Source organism: Centropristis striata, chromosome 22, assembly GCF_030273125.1.
Source record: "Centropristis striata isolate RG_2023a ecotype Rhode Island chromosome 22, C.striata_1.0, whole genome shotgun sequence".
Classification (NCBI taxonomy): domain Eukaryota; kingdom Metazoa; phylum Chordata; class Actinopteri; order Perciformes; family Serranidae; genus Centropristis; species Centropristis striata.
The window spans coordinates 1,484,725-1,511,709 of record NC_081538.1 but is presented as its reverse complement, the minus strand read 5'-3'; the positions used below and the strand labels follow the sequence as shown (position 1 = coordinate 1,511,709).

The 26,985-nt window shown below is 34.0% G+C and overlaps 1 protein-coding gene and 1 long non-coding RNA gene across 2 annotated transcripts in view; both read left to right on the top strand.

Annotated features, from left to right (window-relative positions):
• Window positions 1–3,734: 3,734 nt before the first annotated feature.
• LOC131961025 (uncharacterized) lies at window positions 3,735–6,272 on the top strand. The gene is made up of 2 exons (XR_009389817.1): window positions 3,735–3,987; window positions 5,702–6,272. It is a non-coding gene; the product is annotated as an uncharacterized LOC131961025 (long non-coding RNA).
• A 5,292-nt stretch (window positions 6,273–11,564) lies between these two features.
• Window positions 11,565–26,985, top strand: part of si:dkey-159a18.1 (sortilin) — a 32,097-nt gene continuing 16,676 nt past the window's right edge. The window contains exons 1-10 of the mRNA XM_059326300.1: window positions 11,565–12,037; window positions 14,065–14,127; window positions 15,143–15,219; window positions 15,821–15,917; window positions 19,134–19,301; window positions 20,714–20,787; window positions 21,008–21,054; window positions 23,670–23,806; window positions 24,799–24,882; window positions 26,332–26,392. Coding sequence (XP_059182283.1) covers window positions 11,654–12,037; window positions 14,065–14,127; window positions 15,143–15,219; window positions 15,821–15,917; window positions 19,134–19,301; window positions 20,714–20,787; window positions 21,008–21,054; window positions 23,670–23,806; window positions 24,799–24,882; window positions 26,332–26,392 — 1,192 coding nt within the window. The 5' untranslated portion in view covers window positions 11,565–11,653. The remainder of the gene's footprint in view (window positions 12,038–14,064; window positions 14,128–15,142; window positions 15,220–15,820; window positions 15,918–19,133; window positions 19,302–20,713; window positions 20,788–21,007; window positions 21,055–23,669; window positions 23,807–24,798; window positions 24,883–26,331; window positions 26,393–26,985) is intronic.

Sequence of the window (26,985 nt, the reverse complement as noted above, 5' to 3'; positions counted from 1 at the left end):
TTTAAGAGTCATGTGCTTTTATTATCCTTTCAGTGAACTCTACTGGTGGTTATCTGGACTGGAGTTTCCTGAAGCAACTGTTTCCAAGCCTCAGGGGAAGTCAAATCATGACTGTTATGTATGAAGAAGATTGAACAGCGCTGCTATTTTTCTCTGAATGGGGGATTTTTCCTGAGTAAAAGTCTGGAATCTCCGCTCCTATCATGTGAGGGAAGCGGAAATCACATGATGTTTATTTATTTGTCAGATGAAAGACGACAGGCCTTCCAACAACCTTATAGAAAGTGGATCTAACAGGCCTGGGCAAGCACCAAGGTATGTTTAAGGTGAGAGTAATGCAATTAAAATAAAAGCTCAGTCAATCTGTGGCCGTGAGTCACTGAGAACATACGTCAAATACATTGCCCAATAGTGAGTGATTTCCTTTTGTCTAAATGTTAACCTATCCTGAAAAACAAGGACCTCACTGTCTCATGACCTGATTAGAAATGAGGAAGTGAAAAGTGCTTTCATTGTATTCCATGAGCTATTATCTTGCTCCTAATCTTCCGCCTGTGGGACATTAAGCAACCGGAAAAAGATTTCTAAGTGGGTATAATGTTCATGCAACAATGAGGTTAACATTTATTATTCAAGGTGAAATGCTTCAACAGCCATTGGACAAACTGTCATGAAATATGGTTAAGACATTTCTAAGCCTAGGATTAGTTAAAATTAATGCAGCAGAGCCAAAAAGACACAAAATTACCCCAAAAAGACACAAAATGACCAAAGAAAAGACACAAAATGACCAAAGAAAAGACACAAAATGACCAAAAAGACTAAAACACATTAACACTTTAACACAGTGGAGACAGAGCTGACTTCCAAAAAGAGATATCTTTTTTTGTTTAGTCAAAACCTGACACCAACTTACCCACAATGCAACTCCAACACTGACAGGGATTCAGTTTAAATATGTGCTTTGTAAAATTACACGTTTACGCCCATTTGTTCTCTATATTTTTGATCAAAACACGAACATTTTATGCTTCTGGTGTGTCATTATCCACTAGTTACATGCATAGAGGCTTTTTAAAATAAACTGGTTCACAGGAAGTGTTACGTCCACTGACTAAACCCAGCCAGCAGACAATAACCCAACAATCAGAAAAGTAAACAAAGTCAAAGGTGATATGAACAATGATGATTTATTTTTACAACAATCAAACAAAGCCACACTAAGGTGGGGGAGGATGGGACAAGTGGTTGTGCCAAAAGAAAGTTGAAACAAATATAACAAAAGAAGGCCGATCTAAACTAGCTGTGAAGAAAAAACAAACTAAAGGCCGAACTAACTTATCTACAAAAAAGGCTTTCAGAACAATACAGGGGTGGCACAACCAATAAACTAATGGAGTAACAGAAATTATCCTACGTGATGCAAAAATGTACTCTAACTTACCTACTCCCAACCTCCCACCACACAAACCAATTTTCTCAAGCAAAGTCAGCAAATGCATTGGAAAACCAAGAGAGAATGAAGGCCCAAGATGTCCTCCATTTAAAAGGGTCTCTTCCATTGTGATTGGCCAGCTGGGGATGCAGGGAGCCAATAGGAGCACAGCCTGGCTCCACAGGTAGCAGCTCATCAGTAATCACCTGCAGGTTGTCATCCCAATCACTGACAGTCTGTGCAGGAATCACCTGAAAACAGGAAAAGGAGGGAGGAGAGACACAAAAACACACACATTACTGCCTGACACGTAACAGGAAGCAAGCCACTGATATGCCAATTGGAAACTTTTCCAACTTTTGGAGCTTGTGCTACCGTCTTTTATTGGAATAGAGATGGCAACACTGATATAGCACAAAGTCAAAGATAAACTGCAGCTTTTAGTCTTCCAATGCCTCAGGGTGATATCTGATGACATCACTTGAGGCGGTTTATTAGATTTTCATTCAGCCCAAAAGTTCAATCTTTTCCCCTAAATGTTGTAATCTTTTGGTTTCATAAAAGCCTCTCTAGTCAACCAGGAGCAGGTCTAAAGGTTCAGGATGTTTTTTGCTACCTTTTCCTTTCACTATTATTTTCTGTTAGCCAAAACCTTGGGCAACCCTACACTGTAAAAATGAATCTGTTTAATTTACGGTAAAATACCGGCAGCTGTGGTTGCCAGAACTTTACCGTAAAAAAAAATGACAGCGAGTGGGTTTTCTACTGTAAATTTAAATGTAAATATCTGTAATTTAGACTGAATAAACCTGTTATTTTTAGGATAATTGTGTAATTTTGACATCATTGTATTTCTCCACTAATTTTATATGAAAATGTTATATTTTTACAGCAAAACTTTGTGTTTCCTACAGTTTATGACAGTAAAAGTTACTATTGTTTTATTTACGGTAATTGACTATGGTGGTATATCATTTTAAATTTTACGCCCTGTTTCTGAGGTAATTTGACAGTTTTTCTGTAATTTCTACTATAAATTTAAATGTAAATATCAGCAAAAACTGTCATCTAGACTGAATATTCCCATTATTTTTAGGGTAATTAATTCATTCACACATCATGGTAGTTCTCCATTAATTTTACATGAAAATGTTATATTTTTACAGCAAAACTGTGTGTTTCCTACAGTTAATGACAGTAAAAGTTAAAGTTTTGTGCTATTCTTTGATTTACGGTAATTAAAAGTGTCTACTACGTTGATATATAATTTCAATTTTACACCCTATTTCTAATGTAATTTGACAGTGTTTTACTGTCATTTCTACAAACATTTCTCACAGTGTAACTCGAAGCAGTTTGCTCTCAGAGGGAGCTGTTTCTGGGTAAACAATGCAAATGCAAATACTAACAATTACATACATAGTATGACATCTGGCTGGGAGAATTTTTTAACAAATGGGAAGGAAGTAAATAAGAACATAGAGACAAATATAGAGACAGTTGTTGCAAATTGCAATCATTAATGAACACAAAAAATGTAGCTTTAGTAATTTAGCTTATACTAAAGGTGCGACAATTTAGAGAGGCACCAGTAGAGAGGATGTGTATATTTATGTATTTAAGTACATGTATATGATTATTATTTGTATATAGGTCTGTATATGTTTGTAAGAACTATTGAGGTGAAGGCTGCCTTTTATTTTTATTTTTTGTGTAAATAATTGTTTTCATAGATGTTTGTTTTCTGTTTCGTTAGCCATTTTTAAAAAAAAATGTATTTATACATTTTACGTATATCATAACTTCATCATCTGTTGCTTTTTTGGAGGTTAAAGTTATGTTAAAATAAATTAAAATTAAAATGACAAAAAATAATGTCTGTGCTGTGCCCTCTTCCTTTATGTTTTTTTTTTGTATTTGTCTTAATCTACAGTAAAATAAATACATTTAATTGAATAATAATATTAATTGAATAATAAAATTAATAATTTTAAATTAAATTTTGTTTTGTTTTCTTTGTTACCTTTGTCAATTTTGTCAATTCTGTATTTTATTGCACTTTCTTGCACTTTGGTGCGGCTCAGCCGTCTGTAAATGCGCTATATAAATAAATCTGACTTGACTTGAAATACATTTAATTAATTAATTAATTAAAAAACAAAAAGCACAAACTAGTCCTTAGAAGATCAAATACAACACTGAAGCCTCCTCCAGCTCTATTAAAGTGAATAATTAGCAGCACACCCACAATGGAAACTCCAGAAAGCTCCTCAGGTCATCTAGTGGGAAAACACACAGGAAACCGCTGCTGATACTTGCACCGTGATGTCACTGTTACGCATTATAACGCTACACTGCTGGATCCAGAGCTCATAAAGCGGAGGGGAAGAGACAGACTGCAGCTGTTTATTACCGTGGGAAGACTTGATCAGCCTGCTTACAAGAAAAACGGAATATTAAACGATAAAAAGCGGATTTATCCGTTTGTTTCTTGTTGGAAACTATCTGAGTTCACAGCCACGAGAGAGAAAAAGACACAGTGAAACCTTCTGGTGAGTTATAACGTGTCTCCGTCGTAATACTGGTTATAAGATGAGTTTTAAAGACTTCTCGTTACATGATGATGATGCATTATTACTAAAACATGTGCTCCCTGTTATGATGCTGCCTTCAAGTCCGTTTCTTAAGCGTCCGCGTTTGAAAAGTATTAGTTTCATTTGTTTGCAGTAAAGTGCAACAAATGTAGCGTTTAATAGTAACTGCTATCTACTCCGAAGTGCTTTATTTCAAAGGCAAATCATAAATAGTCTGTTGATATGCAAATACTGCAATATTATCTACTTCCTGTAGCCGAACAGCAATAAAAAAATAACTAAATTAGGGTAAATCCGAAATGTCCAGCAGCCTCAAAATGCACCACCAGCTTTGTTCTTCCTGTTTGTTAGCGGGCTTGCAACTTTATACCGAATCTATCTAATCTTCGAGCAGTTCTGCTGCATTTAAAATCACTGTGCATTGCAATAAATTACTTAACATGTAAAATGCGGCTTGCAGTTATGCAAATATATCAGTCAACACTGTTTTTACACTGTATGCATGTATGATTGTTACTGAAAATGTGAATATATCTTATCTAGAGGTAAAACTTCTCCCAAGATCATCTTAAATCTTAAAGGGAGAGTTTGCAATAATGAAAGTGTGGATATATGAGGTAATCAGTGTATTACCTACAGTGTATTACCTACATTGGGGTCATTTTGTGTCTTTTCTGGTCAATTTGTGTCTTTTTTGTTCATTTTGTGTCTTTTTTGGTCATTTTGTTTCTTTTTAGGGTGATCTGAACTGTGCGTGTGAGATTGTGTTCAGTGAGCGGGGGTCACGGACAACATGCATGTTAAATTGGGCGTCGCGACTCAAAAAGGTTGAACTACTGGCCTAGAGGTCTGAGAATCTGGCTTGTAAACTTGTTCACGGTTAGAATCCAAAGCACCTAAACCCCCACTAATCCCAGGGCGCAGTTATGTGTGTGTGTGTGTGTGTGTGTGTGTGTGTGTGTGTGTGTGTTCATTGGTGTGTAAAAGGAGGTTGAATTAGTTCCCCATTGTGGAACTAATAAAGGGAATCTTAATCTAAACCAGCTATTCTCGACCTTGGGGTCGGGACCCCAATTGGGGTCCTGAGATGATTTCTGGGGGTCGCCAAATGATTTTGGAAGTCAGCTCTGTCTCCACTGTGTTAAAGAGTTAATGTTTTTTTCTTTTTGGTCATTTTGTGTCTTTTTTTTTTTAACATTTGTGTCTTTTTGGGGTAATTTTGTGTCTTTTTTTTGTCATTTTGTGTCTTTTTGGTCATTTTGTTTCCTTTCTTTGGTCATTTTGTGTCTTTTTGGGGTAATTTTGTGTCTTTTTTTAGTCATTTTTTTGTCTTTGGGGTAATTTTGTTCCTTTTTTAGTCATTTTGTTTCCTTTCTTTGGTCATTTTGTGTCTTTTTGGGGTCATTTTGTGTCTTTTTTTCGTCATTTTTTTGTCTTTGGGGTAATTTTGTGTCTTTTTAGTCATTTTGTGTCCTTTCTTTGGTCATTTTGTGTCTTTTTTTAGTCATTTTGTGTCTTTTTGGGGTAATTTTGTGTCTTTTTTTTGGTAATTTTGTGTCTTTTTGGTCATTTTGTTTCTTTTTTTGGTGATCTGAACTGTGCGTGTTCATTGGTGTGTAAAAGGAGGTTGAATTAATCTTAATCTAAACTGATCTTTCTTCTTCTTTTGCAGCCAATTGCCCTTTCCCTCTGGAGCCATGGTGGCAGCATTCCTCAAGTTGTATCTTATCGGAACGGCGCTGAGCGTCCTCACAGTGCTTTTTCAGTTTGTGGACTCCATCGGCGGCATGATGCACTCCCAGGACCATCAGCACTCTTGGGACGTGGAGGAGCGGACGCGGAGGACGGAGAGGATCAGCTTCGACTTAGAGCATTAGATGATTTCTAAATAATGGCAGCTGGATGGACATGGACATGTTGGCTACTGCAGGAATGCATCAACAGACACTGAGACTTTACAAGCACTGAACATAATAATAGTTGCATTGCAGTGTGTGACATCATTGTGATGTCTGTAACTGTGTATAAATGTTCAGTTTGTTTATGTGTGTTTGCTTTGCTTCGTATCATCTGCTGTCAAACACTGAAGCAGCCGGCAGCTACAACCCCGACGACAACTGTAACTGCACTACTGAGCTAAGATTTGCACTGAAAACTAGATTTTTTTGTTTTGTCTTTTCAAAATGTGTATTATCATGTATATTATGTGTATCATGTGTATTAAAGAAATGTAAAAAAAAGTTTGAAGTGTCGCAATGTGTGAAAACGGAAGCCTCTTTTATGAGTCAGAAGCAAGTCATCGGCTCCAAACATTTTTTATTTATTTTATTTTTATTTTATTTTGTGAGAGCATTATCATACAGTGCTTACTTTCAGACAATATACAATAGTATTCCTGCCACTCACAATCAAGGTTTTTTGTTTACAAAAGAAGAAACAAGATACAGAAAGTTAAACGTATTACATTTGAGAACTTTGAACAAACTGGGAAAGGTAGACATACACTACTGGTCAAAAGTTTTAGAACACACCAACTTTTCCAGAATTTATTTGAAAATGATGCAGTTTAATGTCTCAGTGTACTCTGAAATTAATGCACATTTGCAACATTTAAAATTCTTTATTGAGCATGATGGTGTTTTGAAAGTAAAAAAAAGATTCAAAATCACATTTTATGTTGGACTAAAGGACTAAAAAAAGACACAAAATGACCAAAAAAAGACACAAAATGACCAAAAAAAGACACCAAAAGACACAAAATGACCAAAAAAAGACACAAAATTACAAAAAAAAAGACACCAAAAGACACAAAATGACTTAAAAAAGACACAAAATGACAAAAAAAGACACCAAAAGACACAAAATGACCAAAAAAAGACACCAAAAGACACAAAATGACTTAAAAAAGACACAAAATGACAAAAAAAGACACCAAAAGACACAAAATGACAAAAAAAAGACACAAAATGACCAAAAAAAGACACAATTACAAAAAAAAGACACCAAAAGACACAAAATGACCAAAAAAAAAGACACAAAATGACCAAAAAAAGACACAAAATGACTTACAAAGACATGAAAAGAATTCAAAAATGGACAAAATAGCCCAAGACTCCATAGAGTTAAGTTGTTAACCCATTTCTTGTTCCCTGAAAAAGGCCTACTTGCATAATTCTGAAATGTACATTATTTTTCAGTTTTGGTTAAGCTTACCTTTTTTTATTTACCTCTGGCAGTTCACCACTTACCTTTGTACCTTGGACGCCTTGTGAGTGCTTTTTTACCAGCAGTTATCAAAATACCAAATAAATATTCATCAGCTTGCCTGACCTGTAAATCTAAATTTCCTAAAAATAATATAGAAAACAGCATGGGTAGGTTAGTGTTAAATATGCCACTTAATACTTTCTGAAGCTCTGAAACCATTTTTTAAATGTAGGAAGTAAAAAGGTCAAAGCACAGTAAGCACACAGCACAAATACACTCAGGGGAAGGTTGGAGAACTTTGGAAACATTACCCTTGGATACTAAACACGACCGTTTAATTGAAAGCAAGTGTTCAAAACATACAGTAGGGAAATGAAGCTGAACAGACTTGTCAAGTCTTGCCAAGATCATTTCTATTGACTCATCCCATCAAATGCAATGTCTCAACAGGAAGTTGAGAAGAGGAACTTGTGCCAACACGACCCAGCCTCTCCAGCAGACAGAAAAACATTTAAGAAGAGAACATTGACCCCCGTGAGAACAGTCTGGATTAATAACAGTTGATAAAAAAGTCCCTGAAATAAAAACAAGAGTCAAACAGTCAAACGGTAAAAAGCATTCAGAGGATATCTTGGAACAGTGAGGTGTGTTTTTATCGTTTTTGGGTGCAAATAAACCTGAACAAACTGTTCTTGGATGTCCTGCACTGCAAAAAAGCCAACTTGAATTTTTTGGCCTAAAACTGTGATTTAAATTGGTAAAACTTGGAAATATAAATTATTGACATTTAGGGCAATAATGTAAGTTAGCACAACAAAGGAAGCCAGTTGTCTGCTCAAAAACAAGTTGGTGAGTTGTTGTTACTTATATCTTTAAGTTGGGGTTCACAACAAGGGACAATAGTTCTGATAACTCTTATTTCTTTGCTGGGAAATTCGGTCATTAGCGAAAGCTAGCGGCTAACTGATGCTAGCGGCTAACTGATGCTAGCGGCGCTGCATGTTACAGCTGCAATAGTAGCCATTAGCGTATCAATGCTAGCTCAAAATTGTGGTTCGTGCCAATTCAGCACATTGCAGAAGTTAGCAGAAGTAAGGATAAAAAAGTTATTACAATGTAAAATTATAAAGTTGAGTTGACAAAAATCTGAATTCAGAGTTGAGCAAACTCACAAACAAAGCTTAAAATATTTAGTTTAATTGTCCAACTTAAAATTTTATCGAAGTTTGTTGCCTTGAACTTTTGAGTTCACCCAACTTTTCTTTTTTTGCGGTGTGGATGCATCTGTTTGTTCTACTTTTATGACTTTCATGGGTGAGTTACTGTGTATTTCAGTCTCATTGCTCTTCTCAGACACTGATGTTTTTAATCATGAGTCATGTGAAAGGGAATTTATCAGATAGAGCCGTTAAGTACATGTTCAAACAAATCTTTAAGCTGAACTATCTAAATCTAAAACCTTCTGTCTGTGTGTTTTTGTGGTGGAGTTAACTTCAAAGCAACATTGTCAACTGATCCATTAACTTTCTGTTGTGTCAAAACCACAGAAATGAGCATAATAAACACCTGCAGGCATAACTAATCAACCTAAGAACATTCATTCATTCTCCTTAAACGCTGATCCGGTTGATTGAACGTGATATGATTCATATTTGTTATAAAAGTAATTCATTTTTTATGGGATTGGCCCTTCATGCAGGAAATCAAAACCCTAAAAAAAAGAAAAGAAATGAAAAAAAATTACATTTTTACAGTGTAAACAGTGGTGGTTCTAGACCAGTTTTACTGTGGGGGCCAGTGTTTAATCAGAGGGGCACATTAGCACATTAAAAATGGCAAAGATGATATTTAAGCATTCAAAATCTTTTTTTTAGCTTATTTAAACATAATTTAAAGTATAGTATATAAGTATATTTGGAAGATACAAATACATTGATTAATCATTCATCTGTGGCCTAGAGCAGCTATTCTCAACCTTGGGGTCGGGACCCCAATTGGGGTCGCGAGATGATTTCTGGGGGTCGCCAAATCATTTTGGAAGTCAGCTCTGTCTCCACTGTGTTAAAGTGTTCATGTGTTAATGTGTTTTAGTCTTTTTGGTCACTTAATGTCTTTTTTTGGTCATTTTGTGTCTTTTTTTGATCATTTTGTGGTCAATTTGTGTCTTTTTTGATCATTTTGTGTCTTTTTTTGATCATTTTGTGGTCAATTTGTGTCTTTTTTGGTCATTTTGTTTCTTTTTTTGGTAATTTTGTGTCTTTTTTTAGTCATTTTGTGTCTTTTTTTGGTATTTTTGTGTCTTTTTTTGGTCATTTTGTTTATTTTTTGTGTCATTTTGTGTCTTTTTTTGGTCATTTTGTGTCTTTTTTGTGTCATTTTGTGTCTTTTTTGTGTCATTTTGTGTCTTTTTTGGTCATTTTGTGGTCATTTTGAGTCTTTTTTGATAATTTTGTTTCCTTTTTTTGGTCATTTTGTTTCTTTTTTTGGGTGATCTGAACTGAGGTTCCTTTTTTTCTGTGCAATGAGATTGTAGAAGGTTCATCGTTATAAATTGATCATTTTATTATTCATTTGACTCAGGGGCCACAACAGGGGCCAAAGGCTTCTTCACAGGGACAGTGGCCCCTTTCGGCCCCTGTGTAGAACCACCACTGAGTGTAAATAAATTACTTTATTAATGTGTGTCTCTTGTTTTAGTTCCAATTTAAAAGCCTGGCTGTGACACTTTCACTTTTTACTGCTACATGTTACAAAACTCTTTTATGAGGCTGTTTTTGGCCCGTTACAAACTGAAGCAATTGTGGGAAATTTAGGATCCAGAACTTAATGAGCCTCAGTATTTCAGGGCTTTGGCTTTGTAGACTTGTTGTTGTGGAGTTTATATGCCTTTAAGATGCCAGAAAACCCCCAAAATAAAACAAAGCAGCTCTAAAAGTTAATCCTCCACAGTCGACATGTTGCTTTGCCCTGTTTTCAGTTAAAAATACCAGCTTGTCCGGGTTACAGGAGTTTTAGTGGGAACATAATCAGCCATAACAACATCATTATGTTCTCCGAGTAATGAACCATTAGTTCCCACAAAGCCTTCTGACCTCCTCTCGTGTGGTTTCCTTTCTTCTACAGCATGTAACCAATATAACCAATATAGGTTGTAGGCCTACATTTTTTTCTAATTGAACCATTGTCTTCATTCTCCTCCTTCTCTTTCAGTAAAGTTATACGTGAATGAGTTACTTTTGCAACACAGACAGACAAAAATGTAATTTCCTTTAATACATTTTGGACAATTTTGAGATTTGGGGTTATTTTTGCTTCTGTCTACTTTCAGACCAGTAAAAAGCTCTGTCTCCACTGTGTTAAAGTGTTCATGTGTTAATGTGTTTTAGTCTTTTTGGTCATTTAATGTTTGGGTCATTTTGTGTTTTTTTTTTCATTTTGTGTGTTATTTGGTCATTTTGTGTCTTTTTTTGATCATTTTGTGGTCAATTTGTGTCTTTTTTGGTCATTTTGTGTCTTTTTTGATCATTTTGTGGTCAATTTGTGTCTTTTTTGGTCATTTTGTTTCCTTTTCTTGGTCATTTTGTGTCTTTTTTTTTAGTCATTTTGTGTCTTTTTGGTAATTTTGTGTCTTTTCTGGTCATTTTGTGTCTCTTTTGGTAATTTTGTGTCTTTTGTGATCATTTTGTGGTCAATTTGTGTCTTTTTTGGTCATTTTGTTTCCTTTTCTTGGTAATTTTGTTTCTTTTTTTAGTCATTTTGTGTCTTTTTGGTAATTTTGTGTCTTTTCTGGTAATTTTGTGTCTCTTTTGGTCATTTTGTGTCTTTTTTGATCATTTTGTGGTCAATTTGTGTCTTTTTTGGTCATTTTGTTTCTTTTTTGGGTGATCTGAACTGTGCGTGTGAGATTGTGTTCAGTGAGCGGGGGTCGTGGACAACATGCATGTTAAATTGGGGGTCGCGACTCAAAAAGGTTGAGAACTACTGCTCTAGAGGGCAGTTTAGTGCGCTTTTTCAACCATTGGGGCATGAGGGGGGGCGGTCGCCCCTCTGAGTCCGCCACTGCTCTCCATCATTTACAGCTGTGCGTAAAAACGCAAACCCCTATCCTGAGTCAGTCAGCTGGAAGCGCTACAGCGACCTCTTGCGTTCAACTGTCCCCACTACAAATAAAACCAGAAAGAAACCTCCTGCTGCGCCTCCTTCCAGCGTCAAGAACTTCTCCATTCTGCCCATTACGCCTTTCTTTCTTTCTCTCCCTGCTCAACTTAACTTCTCACACTTCATTACCACAGTTTTTCTTTCTTGCACTGGTTGCAAACTGCCACAAGGTGCGTTTCCATCAAGCACAGTTGAAATGTAAACCCTCCCAGCAGCAGCAGCAGCATCGGCAGCAGCAGCAGCAGCTCAGGTCACCTGGATGCGGGCAGAAACACCTGCAGGAGGAGGAGGACGCACCACAAGCCACAGCACCTCCCACCCCCACCAGCTCTCACAGTGGAGTCAGTATCGGGAGGGGACACATCTCGGGCTCTTTATTTGCTCTGATCGGATATATACGATGTGGAGGCTCGTGGTCCTGGCTCTGGTCTTTCTCCTTCTGCTCCTGCTGGGCTCTGAGGGCAGCAGGACGGAGACTTTCCGCCGGACTCAGCGGGATGAGAGTCCGGGCCAAGCGCGCTCCAGGAGGGACGCCAGCAGCTCCTCCGGCACCACCAGACCTTTCCACGGTCCTCCTTTCGCCTCCTGCCGGACCCAACTCACCCGGGACGAGTACGAAGTTCTGGATGACAATACGCATGAGGTGAGCTGAGTTTGAGTTATTGTTCTGAAGTAGAAGGAGCAACCAGTGGCGGTTCTAGACCAGTTTTACTGTGGGGGCCAAGCCAAAATTCTTTATTGAGCATGATAGTGTTTTGAAAGTTAAAAAAAAGATTCAAAATCACATTTTATGTTGGACTAAAGGACTAAAAAAAGACACAAAATGACCAAAAAAAGACACAAAATGACCAAAAAAGACACAAAATGACTAAATAAGACACAAAATGACCAAAAAAGACACAAAATGACTAAAAAAAGACACAAAATGACTAAAAAAAGACACAAAATGACTAAATAAGACACAAAATGACCAAAAAAGACACAAAATGACTAAAAAAAGACACAAAATGACCAAAAAAGACACAAAATGACTAAATAAGACACAAAATTACCAAAAAAGACACAAAATGACTAAAAAAAGACACAAAATTACCAACAAAAGACACAAAATGACTAAAAAAAGGCACAAAATGACCAAAAAAGACACAAAATGACAAAAAAAGACACAAAATTACCAAAAAAAGACACTAAATGACCAAAAAAAGACACAAAATTACCAAAAAAAGACACTAAATGACCAAAAAAAGACACAAAATGACTTACAAAGACATGAAAAGAATTCAAAAATGGACAAAATAGCCCAAGACTCCATAGAGTTAAGTTGTTAACCCATTTCTTGTTCCCTGAAAAAGGCCTACTTGTGTAATTCTGAAATGTACATTATTTTCCAGTTTTGGTTCAGCTTACCTTTTTTTATTTACCTCTGGCAGTTCACCACTTACCTTTGGACCCTTTCAAGCTGTTCATTTGACTTGAACTGCTTGAATTTCAATAAAAAACTGGAAACAGGGCCCAGTGTTTAATCAGAAGGGCACAAATGATAATTTAAGTATATTTGGAAGATACTAATAGATTGATTGAAACAATGAGACTTAACAGCAATAACAACTATTTTTGTATGACAATGACATTTCTCATTTTTGTGCACAATTACTTTTTTTTTTATTTTGAAAGTGCAGTACAGTCAGAATGATCTTTTTTTATATATATATATATATACACAAGCTTTTATTGCACAATTAAACTATTATACGATGTACACATTCTGGGTTCCTTTTGTGTACAATGAGATATTGTTTGAACAAAAAATAGGTAAGAATTGTTCCATCATTTATCGTTATAAATTGATCATTTTATTATTTATTCATAATTAAAGAACCGCCACTGGGAGCAACGTCCATCTAATAAGTTGCAGTTATGAGTTTAATTAAACATCAGAACACAGAAAATATTGTTTCTATTGGACAGAAAGTGGTATTGTGTTGTTTATTTCTGCTGTTTTGAATTGTTTCAGTAAGATTTTTCCTTAAAAAAACTACAAACTGATGATAGAAACAAGTAAAAAGCATTTAAGTTCAAAGCGCCATCGGACTGGAATAATCTTCCTTTAAACATACCATCATTGACGTCTTTTCATAGTTTTAAATATGCCCTGTCTTCTTATTTTGAGTTAAACTGCACATGTTTCAGATAATATTATGTCATATTTATTTCATTTTTTTTAAATTTTCAGTTCTTTATTTCAATTTACAATAATATTATGTTACTTTTTTTAGGTTTTACTAGGCTAATACGGCCAACTTGTAGCCATTGAGAGGTTGTGATTATTCTTGTGTTCATTTTTTGTTTGTTATGTTTGTGTTGATGCCTGTTGTCTTTGTTGTTGTTTAGGACCCCCTCGAAAACCAGAGGATTCCTCTCAAGGGGTTTATCCTACTCAATAAAAATTTCTGATAAAACCATGACAGCAAAAACGTTTTAAGCATGATTATGATACTGATTTGCATCTGTGAGAACTGATGATCAGATTAAGTTTGGTGACCAACTTTTTAACATTTTTTAACATATTTATCAGCCCTTTAACACCAGTTGGTAAGTAGTGTTATTTAACCATCACAGGAAGTGGTTATGGTAATTATGACCTTTTTCTTTTTGCTTTGTTTTTCCTAGACAGGGTTTAACGGTGATGATGGCTCCTATGTTATCCTCACATGGGTGGGTGATGGTACAGGGGTGAGTATTTTAGTGTGTTTATGAATATTCTGACTGTTTATAATTGGCAGTGCATGCAATTTCAGTTTATTCCAAAATATAGTTATTTGCTTTTTCTTTTCAGCTTAGTTTTGCTTGAAAAACTGGTCTGAAATGTATCATTTTAAACCATCCAATGTCTTTTTTGGTCATTTTGTGTCTTTTTAGGTCATTTTGTGTCTTTTTTTTATCATTTTGTGGTCAATTTGTGTTACCAAAAAAGTGTTGGTAATTTTGTTTCCTTTTTTTTGTCATTTTGTGTCTTTTTTTTGTCATTTTGTGTCTTTTTTTGGTCCTTTTGTTTCTTTTTTGGGTCATTTTGTGTATTTTTTGGTCATTTTATGTCTTTTTTTTGGTCATTTTGTGTCTTTTTTTGGTCATTTTGTGTCTTTTCTGGTCATTTTGTGTCTTTTTTGATCATTTTGTGGTCAATTTGTGTCTTTTTGTTCATTTTGTTTCCTTTTTTTGGTCATTTTTTGGGTGATTTGAACTGTGCGTGTGAGATTGTGTTCAGTGAGCGGGGGTCACGGACAACATGCATGTTAAGTTGGGGGTCGCGACTCAAAAAGGTTGAGAACTACTGGCCACTGAAGCTTTAGGGCTGGGTGATACGACCAAAATTTCAATTTCATATCTCGGTTATGATATATATCACGATATATCATGTTTTCTGGTAGTTCAATATATAATAATCGCTTCTAAGTGCAAGGATGAGAACATAAAGTGTCAACCAAATTATTCATATATTACCACAATGCAGTTCGGCTTCTGGTTTTTCGGACATTGTGATAAAAAATGATGTAGAAAATGATAAATTATGTATATTTTCATATCATTTTGATGTTATATTTCATCATATCCACCAGCCCTAAACTCCCTAATACTTTGAAATAAAGAAAGTCATGCTCAAATTGCAATGATAACCTACAAAGTCTTCATAACTGGCTGAATCAAATTCAAATATTTAAACCTTTTACTTCATTGCTGCATTTCTCAGGTTGTGCTGGTGTTGTCAACGTTTAGTGCTCCAATCGATTCTTTCTTAGAAGGAGGCTCCTCACGACTCTATCGAAGGTGAGTTATATATATATATATATATATATATATATATATATTTTCAAAACTTTATTTATTGAATTTTTTCCCAAAAAGTAATACACGATGAACACAACAACGAACAAACAGTCATAAAACCCCATCCCTCCCTCTCATAACCAACAGTAATCTCGGAGGAAAACAAATACTTGAGTTAATAAAAAATAAAATAAAATAAATGTATTAATTAATAAATAATAATAATAATAAATACATTAAATTAAATCATATTAATGAATAAATTAAATAAATAAATTAAATATTTAAAAATAAATGAATAAATGTATTAATTAATAAATAATAATAATAATAAATAAATTAAATTAAATCATATTAATGAATAAATTAAATAAATTAAATATTTAAAAGAATAATAATAAGAAAAAATTAAAAAATGGATAGGAAATAAATAAATAACAATAAAAACAATAATACACAATCATAATAATCATGAAAGTATACATAATTAGAATTAATTAATTAATTAATTAAAGAAGGTGAGTTATATTACACTGCATTTATCCCACGCTGACACAAACTCAAACATTCACTAAAAACCTGCCTGTCTCTCTCTCCTCAGCACGGATTATGCAAAATCGTTCCACGACATTTCCCAACGGATCAACAACACGTTCATCAGGGAGGAGTTTGGAGTCAGTGTTGGACCAGGCAGCTCTGTAAGTCTAACACTGTGTGTGTGTGTGTGTGTGTGTGTGTGTGTGTGTGTGTGTTAGAGTTTAGTTTGAGGAAGCGTGTTGCCTCACGAAAAAGTGTGAAGACATCTTGCATGTTGCTCTGCTGTCTGATCAACTTGTGCCACGTCTTCACTGTCAAACCACTTTTTTTTTTGCTCTTGTGCACAGTTTTGTAGTTCAAAAATGTTCAAAAATACAGAAAAGCATTGACACCAAGGTTATAATAGTTTTGGATTTTTCATTACTTTTAGTTTTAATTTCGTTGTGAATTTTTGTTTTCAAATTCAGTTAGTTTTAGTTAGTTTTTAGAGTGAGTTTTCTAGTTTTAGTTTAGTTTTTAGTTTTTGAAAATGCTTAGTTTTAGTTTAGTTTTTATTAGTTGTAGTTTTTTGTAATGGGGTATTTGTTGGGTGGGAAATTAAAAGAGGTCACAGTAAATTTTGCTTTTATTTCCTTTGCCTTATCCATCTTCATTATGTATGAAAAAAGTTGACAGAGACGAAAACGAAGGACATTTTCACTATAATTTTATTTAGTTTTGTAACCACACAATACAGTTTCAGTTAATTATCATTATCATGTAACCTTTAACCCTTAAAACAAAGTCTGAAATCTAAAAAAAGCCTTTAAAGAAGTGAAGACCAAGGTTATAATAGTTTTGGATTTTTCATTAGTTTTAGTTTTAATTTCGTTGTGAATTTTTGTTTTCAAATTCAGTTAGTTTTATTTAGTTTTTAGAGTGAGTTTTCCAGCCAGCAACAGCATCATGAAACAAAATAATTTTGCAAGGGGATGTTCACAACTCTGATGTTTTTTCTTGCAGTTTTTTCTTCATGATTTGTACTTTGTGCATGAAATTAGGAGTGTTTGTGCACTGGGGGAGGTTTGAGAAACAGATGTTGAGGATGAGAGCGATATTAGAAAATATAACAAGATATTTTCTCCAACAATTCTGCAGAAAAACACCTATCAGTACACTTTTTGCCCATTGAAAAACAGCAAATCTTCCAACCATAATGTGCAGTAAATAGTGTGATTTTTATGCTTTCTTCTTATTAGCTTATGCTCAGTAAACTGTCATTATCCCTGCAAACTTTGCATCTGAGTTTTGCCTAATTTTAAAGGTACTGTATGTCTTAAATGATTAGACCGATGCTATATATTGTTGCCTAGTGTATTTTAATAATACCAAATGTTTCCAACGATTTTCAAACCAAGAAAAATCCATAATTGTATCAATTGGTTGCCAATAGATTGCGTCATATCACCTTAACACGTGTGTTTATTTAACGTTTCATACCTTTAAAAACACATTTTTTGATAAACTTTTAGATTTTTTGGTCGTTTTAAACTATGTATTAACCAGCTGAAGGATTTTACAAATATACAAATATCTGTGGTGTGACATATATGTCACATTGGGCGTTTATGGTATTTATTTTTATGATATTTCTTATTTTTATATGAATAAGCTCGACTGCTTTTCTGCTTACAGAAACACAAATTTGCCTTTTTTTCTGCATCTCCACAACATTTATTAAAATTGTGACATTAATAGTGCTGTTTAGCAACAAATTATTTTCCAGATTTTTTTTTAAGTAACAAAATAACAAATAAAAACAAATAAAAAACTATAATTGGGTTAAATGCAATAAAGGGCACCATATTAACGGATTAGAATAGGATTTTAGTCATCTGATGTTTGGTTCTTAAGTTATCAGATAAACAATATGAGCAAACGTTAGTTCTTCTCTTCTTGCAGCCACTCCAGACTTTGGAGAAACAGTCTTTGTAAATGTGTTTTCTTCTCGTTATTTTATGGTTAGTAAACTGTCATTATCCCTGCAAACTTTGCATCTGACTTCTCCCTAATTTTAAAGGTATTGTATGTCTTAAATGATGAAGAAAAATCAATAATTGCATCATTTTGTTGGCTGTCAATGGCCTCATTTCACCTTTGCACAAGTTTTGTCACACATAAAAAGTCATAGATTGATTTTTTACCACACACTTTTTTAGATTTTGGTCGTTTTTTCACTAATATTCTAACAATATGAAGGATTTTAGTCATCTGACGTGTGAATCTTAAGTTATCTGAGAAAAAGATATGAGCAAAGATCTTCTGGGACATCCAAGGTCGGAGAAACATTCTTTTTTACATGAAACTGCTTTATTCTGTGTTTTTTTTGTTTTTTGTTATTAAACTTTTTATTTGAAGAAAAACAAAACAGCACATACATGTTGCTCTACATCTTGTAAACATGTCAAGTCTTTTCATCAAAACATAAAAAGAAAGAAGGTTTTAAACAATAAAAAATAAAAAAAATAATATAAATAAAATCAAAATCACATCCTTGCAAAAGCATTTAAACTCTATCACAATACTCTCACAAAGACATACTTATACCTAAATTGATAGGCAACTTGAAAATCAGAAAAAAATTAAATAAAGATAATAATGATAATTCGAAAATCATAATAACAGCCTTAATAATAGTGAGTTTATCTGCCCCATGTAAACCTTCCTTCCTTCATCCATGTTTTCTTCTGCAAACAGAACCTTATCATGGGGTTATTCTGTGTTTTTAATGGTTTTAATCACCTGGTTGGTTTGTTTTGGAGAAAAAGAGACCTCTGTGGATAATTCATCTCCAGGTAGAAACCTCCTGAATGACAAACTGATAGAACACACCAACTTTTCCAGAATTTAATTGAAAATTATGCAGTTTAATGTCTCAGTGTACTCTGAAATTAATGCACATTTGCAACATTTAAAATTCTTGATTGAGCATGATAGTGTTTTGAAAGTAAAAAAAAGATTCAAAATCACATTTTATGTTGAACTAAAGGACTAAAAAAGACACAAAATGACCAAAAAAAAGACACAAAATGACCAAAAAAAGACACAAAATGACCAAAAAAGACACAAAATGACTAAAAAAAGACACAAAATGACTAAAAAAAGACCCAAAATGACCAAAAAAAGACCCAAAATGACCAAAAAAAGACACAAAATGACTTACAAAGACATGACAAGAATTAAAAATGGAGACCTCTGTGGATAATTCATCTCCAGGTAGAAACCTCCTGAATGACAAACTGTGAAGAAAAATAACCAGACAACGATTATGGTGAAGACAACAACTCCCATGATGCCACGCTGCTTCCCAACATCCCTATTTTGTGTTTGATTGACAGGTGATCCTGACCGCAGACATCCCGGTGTTGAACAACCCAGGCGGGATCATCTTCACCTCCACGGATGCAGGTGCAACCTTCAAGTTCATCCAGCTGCCCTTCCACCTGGCTCAGCCAATCACGTACCACTTCCTCAACCCGGACTACCTGGTGGCCCTCAGCATCGATGTGAGTTACACACATTAATCTATAGTCTAGACGGAACTGTCCAAAAAGTGAAAGTGAGGAGCATTTATGGGTACAAGTCAGGAACTGGCCTACTTTACTTATTTCAAGGGTGCTGAATCAAAAAAAAAAAATGGTTCCCAAGCAAAATTTTGAGTTTTTGACCTTCTCATTTGCATATCAAAATGGTGGCAGTTGGTCGTTGGACCATTTTCCCGAAGTTTTTTTGTCAGTAGGCAATCAAAGATGAGGAAATTAAGTTTCTGGATCTATAGTCTAGAGTCAGAGCAAGGATATAGTGGAGGCTCAGTGTCTTTTTTATTTATATATATATACACTACCGGTCAAAAGTTTTAGAACACCCCAATTTTTCCATTTTTTTTATTGAAATTCAAGCAGTTCAAGTCAAATGAACAGCTTGAAAGGGTCCAAAGGTAAGTGGTGAACTGCCAGAGGTAAATAAAAAAAGGTAAGCTTAACCAAAACTGGAAAATAATGTACATTTCAGAATTATACAAGTAGGCCTTTTTCAGGGAACAAGAAATGGGTTAACAACTTAACTCTATGGAGCCTTGGGCTATTTTGTCCATTTTTTTATTCTTTTCATGTCTTTGTAAGTCATTTTGTGTCTTTTTTTGGTCATTTTGTGTCTTTTTTTAGTCATTTTGTGTCTTTTTTTGGTAATTTTGTGTCTTTTTTGGTAATTTTGTGTCTTTTTTTGGTCATTTTGTGTCTTTTTTTAGTCCTTTAGTCCAACATAAAATGTGATTTTGAATCTTTTTTTTACTTTCAAAACACTATCATGCTCAATCAAGAATTTTAAATGTTGCAAATGTGCATTAATTTCAGAGTACACTGAGACATTAAACTGCATAATTTTCAATTAAATTCTGGAAAAGTTGGTGTGTTCTAAAACTTTTGACCAGTAGTGTATATATGCAAAATACCAACTTTTAAGGTGAAATTAAGCATTATTTGTGTAATTTTTTAAGGCCGACATAAATATTCAATCAATATCACTTTTAAATGTATCGTTGTTGGATATATGTTATCCTTGCTCTGACTCTAGACTATAGATCCAGAAACTTAATTTCCTCATGTTTGATTGCCTACTTACAAAAAAACTAAGGGGAAATGGTCCAACGACCAACGGCCGCCATTTTTTTATGCAAATTAGAAGGTCAAAAACTCAAAATTTCGCTTGGGAACCATTTTTTTTGGACTCAGCACCCTTGAGATATGTAAGGTAGGCCGGTTCCTGACTTGTACCCATAAATGCTCCTCACTTCTTATAGAAGGCCTTTATTCTGAAATCCAAACTCACACACATTGACCCACGTGTTTAGCGTCACACACATCAAACACACACCTTAAAAGTAAAGGTAAACACTCTTCTGTTCCTTCCTGACTGGCAGGGCGGTCTGTGGCTCTCCCTGGACTTTGGCGCCAAGTGGACAAAAGTTCATGATGGAGTGCATTCTTTCTCATGGTGAGAATAAACAGGAAACAAAACACCAGATGGGTCTCAAAGAAAGGACATGTTAGATAAACCATGTGTTTTTAAAACCAGTATTACCATTGTTCTTGAATGTTTTGATATGATATGATACACAGTGTGTTTTCTTCTAGAGAAGGAAAGTAATTAGTAAAAAACAACTCACATGGAAATGATTGTGACTTTTTTTTTTTCAACTTCCTGTTTCCATTAGGGGGGCTGGCATTAATCTGTTCTTCAGCTGCAGTCGAACAGAAGCAGGTAAGAAGTTGTATGAAATGCACTTTTATGATACAAAAGAGCTTTAAAAAGTTTAAAAAGAGAAAATGTGACGTCTGATTTGAACTGAAGGACTCATTCATGACTTAAAGAAGGAATATTTTACTCATTTCAGGATACGTTTTGGGTTTCTGTTACTCAAAAACACTTTTTTTTTTCATACTGCCCATCTATATATATATATATATATATATATATATACCATTGACAAACCTTCCTCTTTGCTTTTTTTTACCCTTTTATTTGTCTTTTTTTTTATCTCTAACTCTGTTTTGGATTGAGTTTTTATTACTATTTTATTGTTTTACTGTTTTTAGTATTTTATTGTTTCATTCATGACTTAAAGAAGGAATATTTTACTCATTTCAGGATACGTTTTGGGTTTCTGCTACTCAAAAACACTTTTTTTCATACTGCCCATCTATATATATATACCATTGACAAACCTTTCTCTTTACTTTTTTTTACCCTTTTATTTGTCTTTTTTTATCTCTAACTCTGTTTTGGATTGAGTTTTTATTACTATTTTATTGTTTTACTGTTTTTAGTATTTTATTGTTTCATTGTTTTTATTTATACCTATTTGTGTATGATTTATTCTATTTTAATAACTGTACAGCACTTTGGTCAACTGAGGTTGTTTTTAAATGTGCAATTTCTTCTGCATTTGTGCTCTCTGCACCATCATTGCAGCCAGGGAATGTATCTATAACAGCACTGTATCTGCATTTTCTACGTGACTTTGCTGTAAATTTACAGTCAAATTCTAACAGTAACTTCCTGTATTATGATTGTACAGTATATTGCTGTGAAAGCAATGCATTGTGGGAGTTTTCATGATTGCTCAGGCATTCCAACGGTCAAAATGATATTTTTACAGGAATTTACGGTTTTCAGCTGAGCATGTCGGGAAAATAAAGCCGTTATTTTTGAAAAGAAGAAAAGTTTTATTCCATTTTTGTCTGGGCTGAAATAATCACAATGTGTTGTTTTTCCAGTAATACTAATATAGAGTTTTCATGGATTAGTTGTAACATAATTTAGAGTTAAACGAAAAAAGTTTTTCTTCGTTTTGAGACAGTTTGTCAGTTAACAAACCTTTATTTCTATAATACAGTAGAGGTACTGTACATTTTACAGTAAAACGTTTTACAGTGTATATACTATAGTTGTGACATCACAGTTTCTGAATACCAGCTGCTGGCAATTCTCCACGGACTGGCTGAGCTCTTTGATACTTTCATAGTGTTTATACAGAAACTAGTCCTGCTTTATAATAAAAACAAGACAAGGAAACCTCACTGTTTACAATAGGGGACCTTTAAAAGCTTTCACATTGTGGTGCAAGAAGACAAATAAGAGAAATTTGACATTTAAGTGCAATCTGATCTGACCTAATCTAATAAATAAACCACTTTGTATGATTGTTTATTTTTTCACTTTGGATCTTAAGTGTCCCATAAAAGCAAATATTTTCTAGTAATCCAGCATCAAAACAATAAAAACCCTAAAGCAACAGATGGCTAAATGTGTGATTACTGTACACACATTAAAAAAATGCAACTTTGATTTAAAAAAATAAAGAGATAGGGATAAGATTTTGCAGAGGGATTAAAGGGCTTTATGGTTTATGATGTATTTGAATAGAGTGCATTCATTACACATGGAATAAATACAAGATGTAGCTTGTTGCCCATACACTGTAAAAAATGTTTGTAGAAATTACAGTAAAACAATGTCAAATTATATCAGAAATAGGGTGTGAAATTAAAAATGTAATATCACCGTAGTAGACACTTTTAATTACCGTAAATCAAAGAATAGCACAAAACTTTTACTTTTTTCTGTCATAAACTTTAGAAAACACAGTTTTGCTGTAAAAAATATTAGATTTTTCATTTAAAATGAATGGAGAAATACCATAACGTCACAAGGACATAACTACCCTAAAAATAATAGCAGACCAAAGGACCTAACAAAGGACCTAACAAAGGACCTAAAATGACCAAAAGAGTCACAAAACGACCAAAAAAAGAGACACAAAACGACCAAAAGAGACACAAAACCATCAAAAAAGACACAAAATGATCAAAAGAGACACAAAACTATCTAAAAAGACACAAAATGACCAAAAGAGACACAAAACTATCTAAAAAGACACAAAATTACCAAAAAAAAGACAGAAAACGACCAAAAGAGACATGAAATTATCAAAAAAAGACGTAATTTACGTAAAATTATCAAATGAGACACAAAATTACCAAAAAGAGACACAATAGGGATAAAATGGCAAGTGATTTTTCAGTCTAAATGACAGATTTAGCTGATATTTACATTTAAATTTACAGTAGAAAACCCACTCACTGTATTTTTTACGGTAAAGTTCTGGCAACCACAGCTGCCGGTATTTTACCGTAAATTAAACAGAATATTTTTTACAGTGTAGCTTTTAGACACCTGTATCACTGATGAGACAGGAAATATCTTATTTTGAAAAATGTAGCAGTTTTCATCTAAAATATAGGGCTGATATCAGTCAGTAAGAGTCTTGAGTTTCTCATTTTCCTGTCACAAAGTCCTGCTTCTTGTCCCCACAGTGGAAGCAGATGAGAGGGGAGATTTAATCCTAAAGAGGACAAAAGATCTGGGGAAAACCTTCACCACGATCCATGAGGACATCTTCAGTTTTGGCTACATCGGAGCGTTTCTCTTCTTCTCTGTGATGGAGGATCCGGTAAGATGAATACAAAGATCTCCTCTTCTCACACGAGCTAATAACTAGAAAGTCAAATTAATGAATGAATTAATGCTTTATTCCGGTTACAAAAAACAACAAAAAGCAAAAAAAAAATCCAAATAAAATCATGTTTTTTACAAAATAATCCATCAGACAGCAACCGAAAAAGGAACAGGCTGAAGCCCCACTAAAGGCTTATTTTTGCCTCTCCTGTACCATCTACATGCATATACATTACATTATATACATTACATTATATACATTACATTAACTGAGTAATTCACATTGTTACAAAACACATGATACCTTGAACTGAAAAATCAAATTCAATCAAATTTCATTGTAACCCTTGATAATTTTAGATTTTAAAGTCTTCTTGAAAACTAACATAGAATTACACATCTTTATTTCATCATTTAGTCCATAATTCCATCATTTTACACCCAAAACTGACACAAAGACTGAAAAAAAGACACAAAATGACCAAAAAAATACACAGAATGACCAAAAAAGACAGACAATTATTTTTAAAAAAGACACAAAATGACAGAAAAAAACTAAATTACTTAAAAAAAAAGACACAAAATGACCAAAAAAATACACACAATTATTTTTAAAAAGACACAAGATGACAGAACATTGTAACCTTTGATAATTTTAGACTTTAAAGTCTTCTTGAAAACTAACATAGAATTACATGTCTTTATTTCATCATTTAGTCCATAATTCCATCATTTTACACCCAAAACTGACACACATCTGTATTTGAGATTAGTTCTGACTTTGTGAGTTTCAAACATTAGCATTAACCCCTTAAGTTATAAATCCCCTGCCTTAATTTAAACATTTTTTGAATACAAACAGGAATTGACATGTTTACCACTCGAAACATAATTTCTAATGTTTTTGAATATACAATGTCCTGAAATTTCAACGTGTGTGATCTTATAAAAAGCTGATTTGTAAATGACATATGGTTTTACTCCCAGAGATCCCCTCGTGTCATGTATTTCTCATCAGACCAAGGAGACACCTTCAGTCGAGCCCTGCTGCCCTCTGCATCCACCGAGCAGGTGAGAAACACTGAACACAATACTGGTCGGGTTAGAAGAAAAATTATTTTAACCCTCTATGGTATGGTGTTGCCCTCAGGCAACATACCCATTTTCGGCCTGTCAGATTTCTACAATGCATGTTTTTGAGTGATGCGATACTTTAAAAAAGAAGGAAGAGTATAGGGAACCAATAGCAATGCTTTAATTTGTCACATTACCTCCAGGAGGCCATATTGAAACCCTATTTTGCAGACTTTTCCAAAGGAAACAGCTTTGCCATTTTGCGCCACAAAAAAAAATCACTCAAAACATCATTTCCTGGCCCTTTTCCATCTGGAAAAAATATATTCCTACTGATAGATGAGTAAACCTTCATTTTTGATAGTTTCATACACTTCGTTCGTTGGTTCAATGGCACAATGTTTCCTACAGGCAACATTCAGACAAGAAACCAGTTAAAAAAGTTTTTTATAATGTTTTTTATAATGTTTTTAAATTTAAAATGTTATGTCTTGTACCCTGTTGAAGCTACTGAATCGTTTTATTATATTATAAAAAAAATATTATTAATTATTAATTACTATATTATTATATTTTTCATGTTTATTAAATGAATTATGTTAAAATTAATTTAAAAACTCTTTTTTTTTCACTTGTGCACCGTTATGGTACAATGTTGCCTACGGACAACCAAAAACTTCTGATTTTTTTTTTTGCAGATTATGTTTATTTAGTCTTTTTTAAGACAAAAAACACTCCAAAAATTTTTTTTCCTAACTGGCATCATAATGTGTGCCACAGAGGGTTAAGAAGAGCTTTAACACTGGAACATCTTCTAGTTTCTGAAATTCTGCCTTTTAGAATATTGATGTACTTTTGTTTATTGTTCAGTCCCCATATGATTATAAATTGAATACCATCTTCAAAATGTAACTATTTAAAATTGGCAAGTACCTAAATCTGGCATTTTTTTAATCAGATAGTTCCAGATTTCAATCCAAATTTGTTTTTGTTTTTTTAAATTTCAACAAAGTTCTGGTGTGACTGCTTCTGATAAAGCATTTTGTACCTTCAAGTATTTAAACATTTCAAACCTTTTGTACCTTTTGTGAAATGTTTCTCTCTGAGTCACACTTGAAGTTGGGCAAGTTTTTTAACTTTCAGACACATTTCATTGCTCGTCGTTATAAAGTTGCTTCGCCTTGAGTAAAACCATCGATGGCAACATTTCCTCTTTCAACACCGACCGACTGAACACACATCTGTTCTGGCGAAACACCAACCCACATACACACCTTGTTGACAGCACAAACACACACTTTCTCTCACGACGATTAGACAAGGCTTATGGCAAAGATTAAATTAGTCATCACAAAGTTGTTTTTTTAATACTGCAATTCCAGATTTTCTCACCCACATGTACTCTCTCACTTAATATATACTTATATATATATATGTGTGTTTCAGTTCTACTCCATCCTGGATGGAGATGAAGATATGCTCTTCCTGCATGTGGACAACCCCGGAGGTAACACACACAACTCTTTGTCCATATTTTCCACAAAACGACCCTATAAACATGCTTGACACATACACTACTGGTCAAAAGTTTTAGAACACCCCAATTTTTCCAGTTTTTTATTGAAATTCAAGCAGTTCAAGTCAAATGAACAGCTTGAAAGGGTCCAAAGGTAAGTGGTGAACTGCCAGAGGTAAATAAAAAAAGGTAAGCTTAACCAAAACTGGAAAATAATGTACATTTCAGAATTATACAAGTAGGCCTTTTTCAGGGAACAAGAAATGGGTTAACAACTTAACTCTATGGAGTCTTGGGCTATTTTGTCCATTTTTGAATTCTTTTCATGTCTTTGTAAGTCATTTTGTGTCTTTTTTAAGTCATTTTGTGTCTTTTTTTGGTCATTTTGTGTCTTTTTTTAGTCATTTTGTGTCTTTTTTTGGTCTTTTTGTCTTTTTTTGGTCATTTTGTCTCTTTTTTTGTCATTTTGTGTCTTTTTTGGTCATTTTGTCTTTTTTGGGTCATTTTGTGTCTTTTTTTAGTCATTTTGTGTCTTTTTTTGGTCATTTTGTGTCTTTTTTTGGTCATTTTGTGTCTTTTTTTAG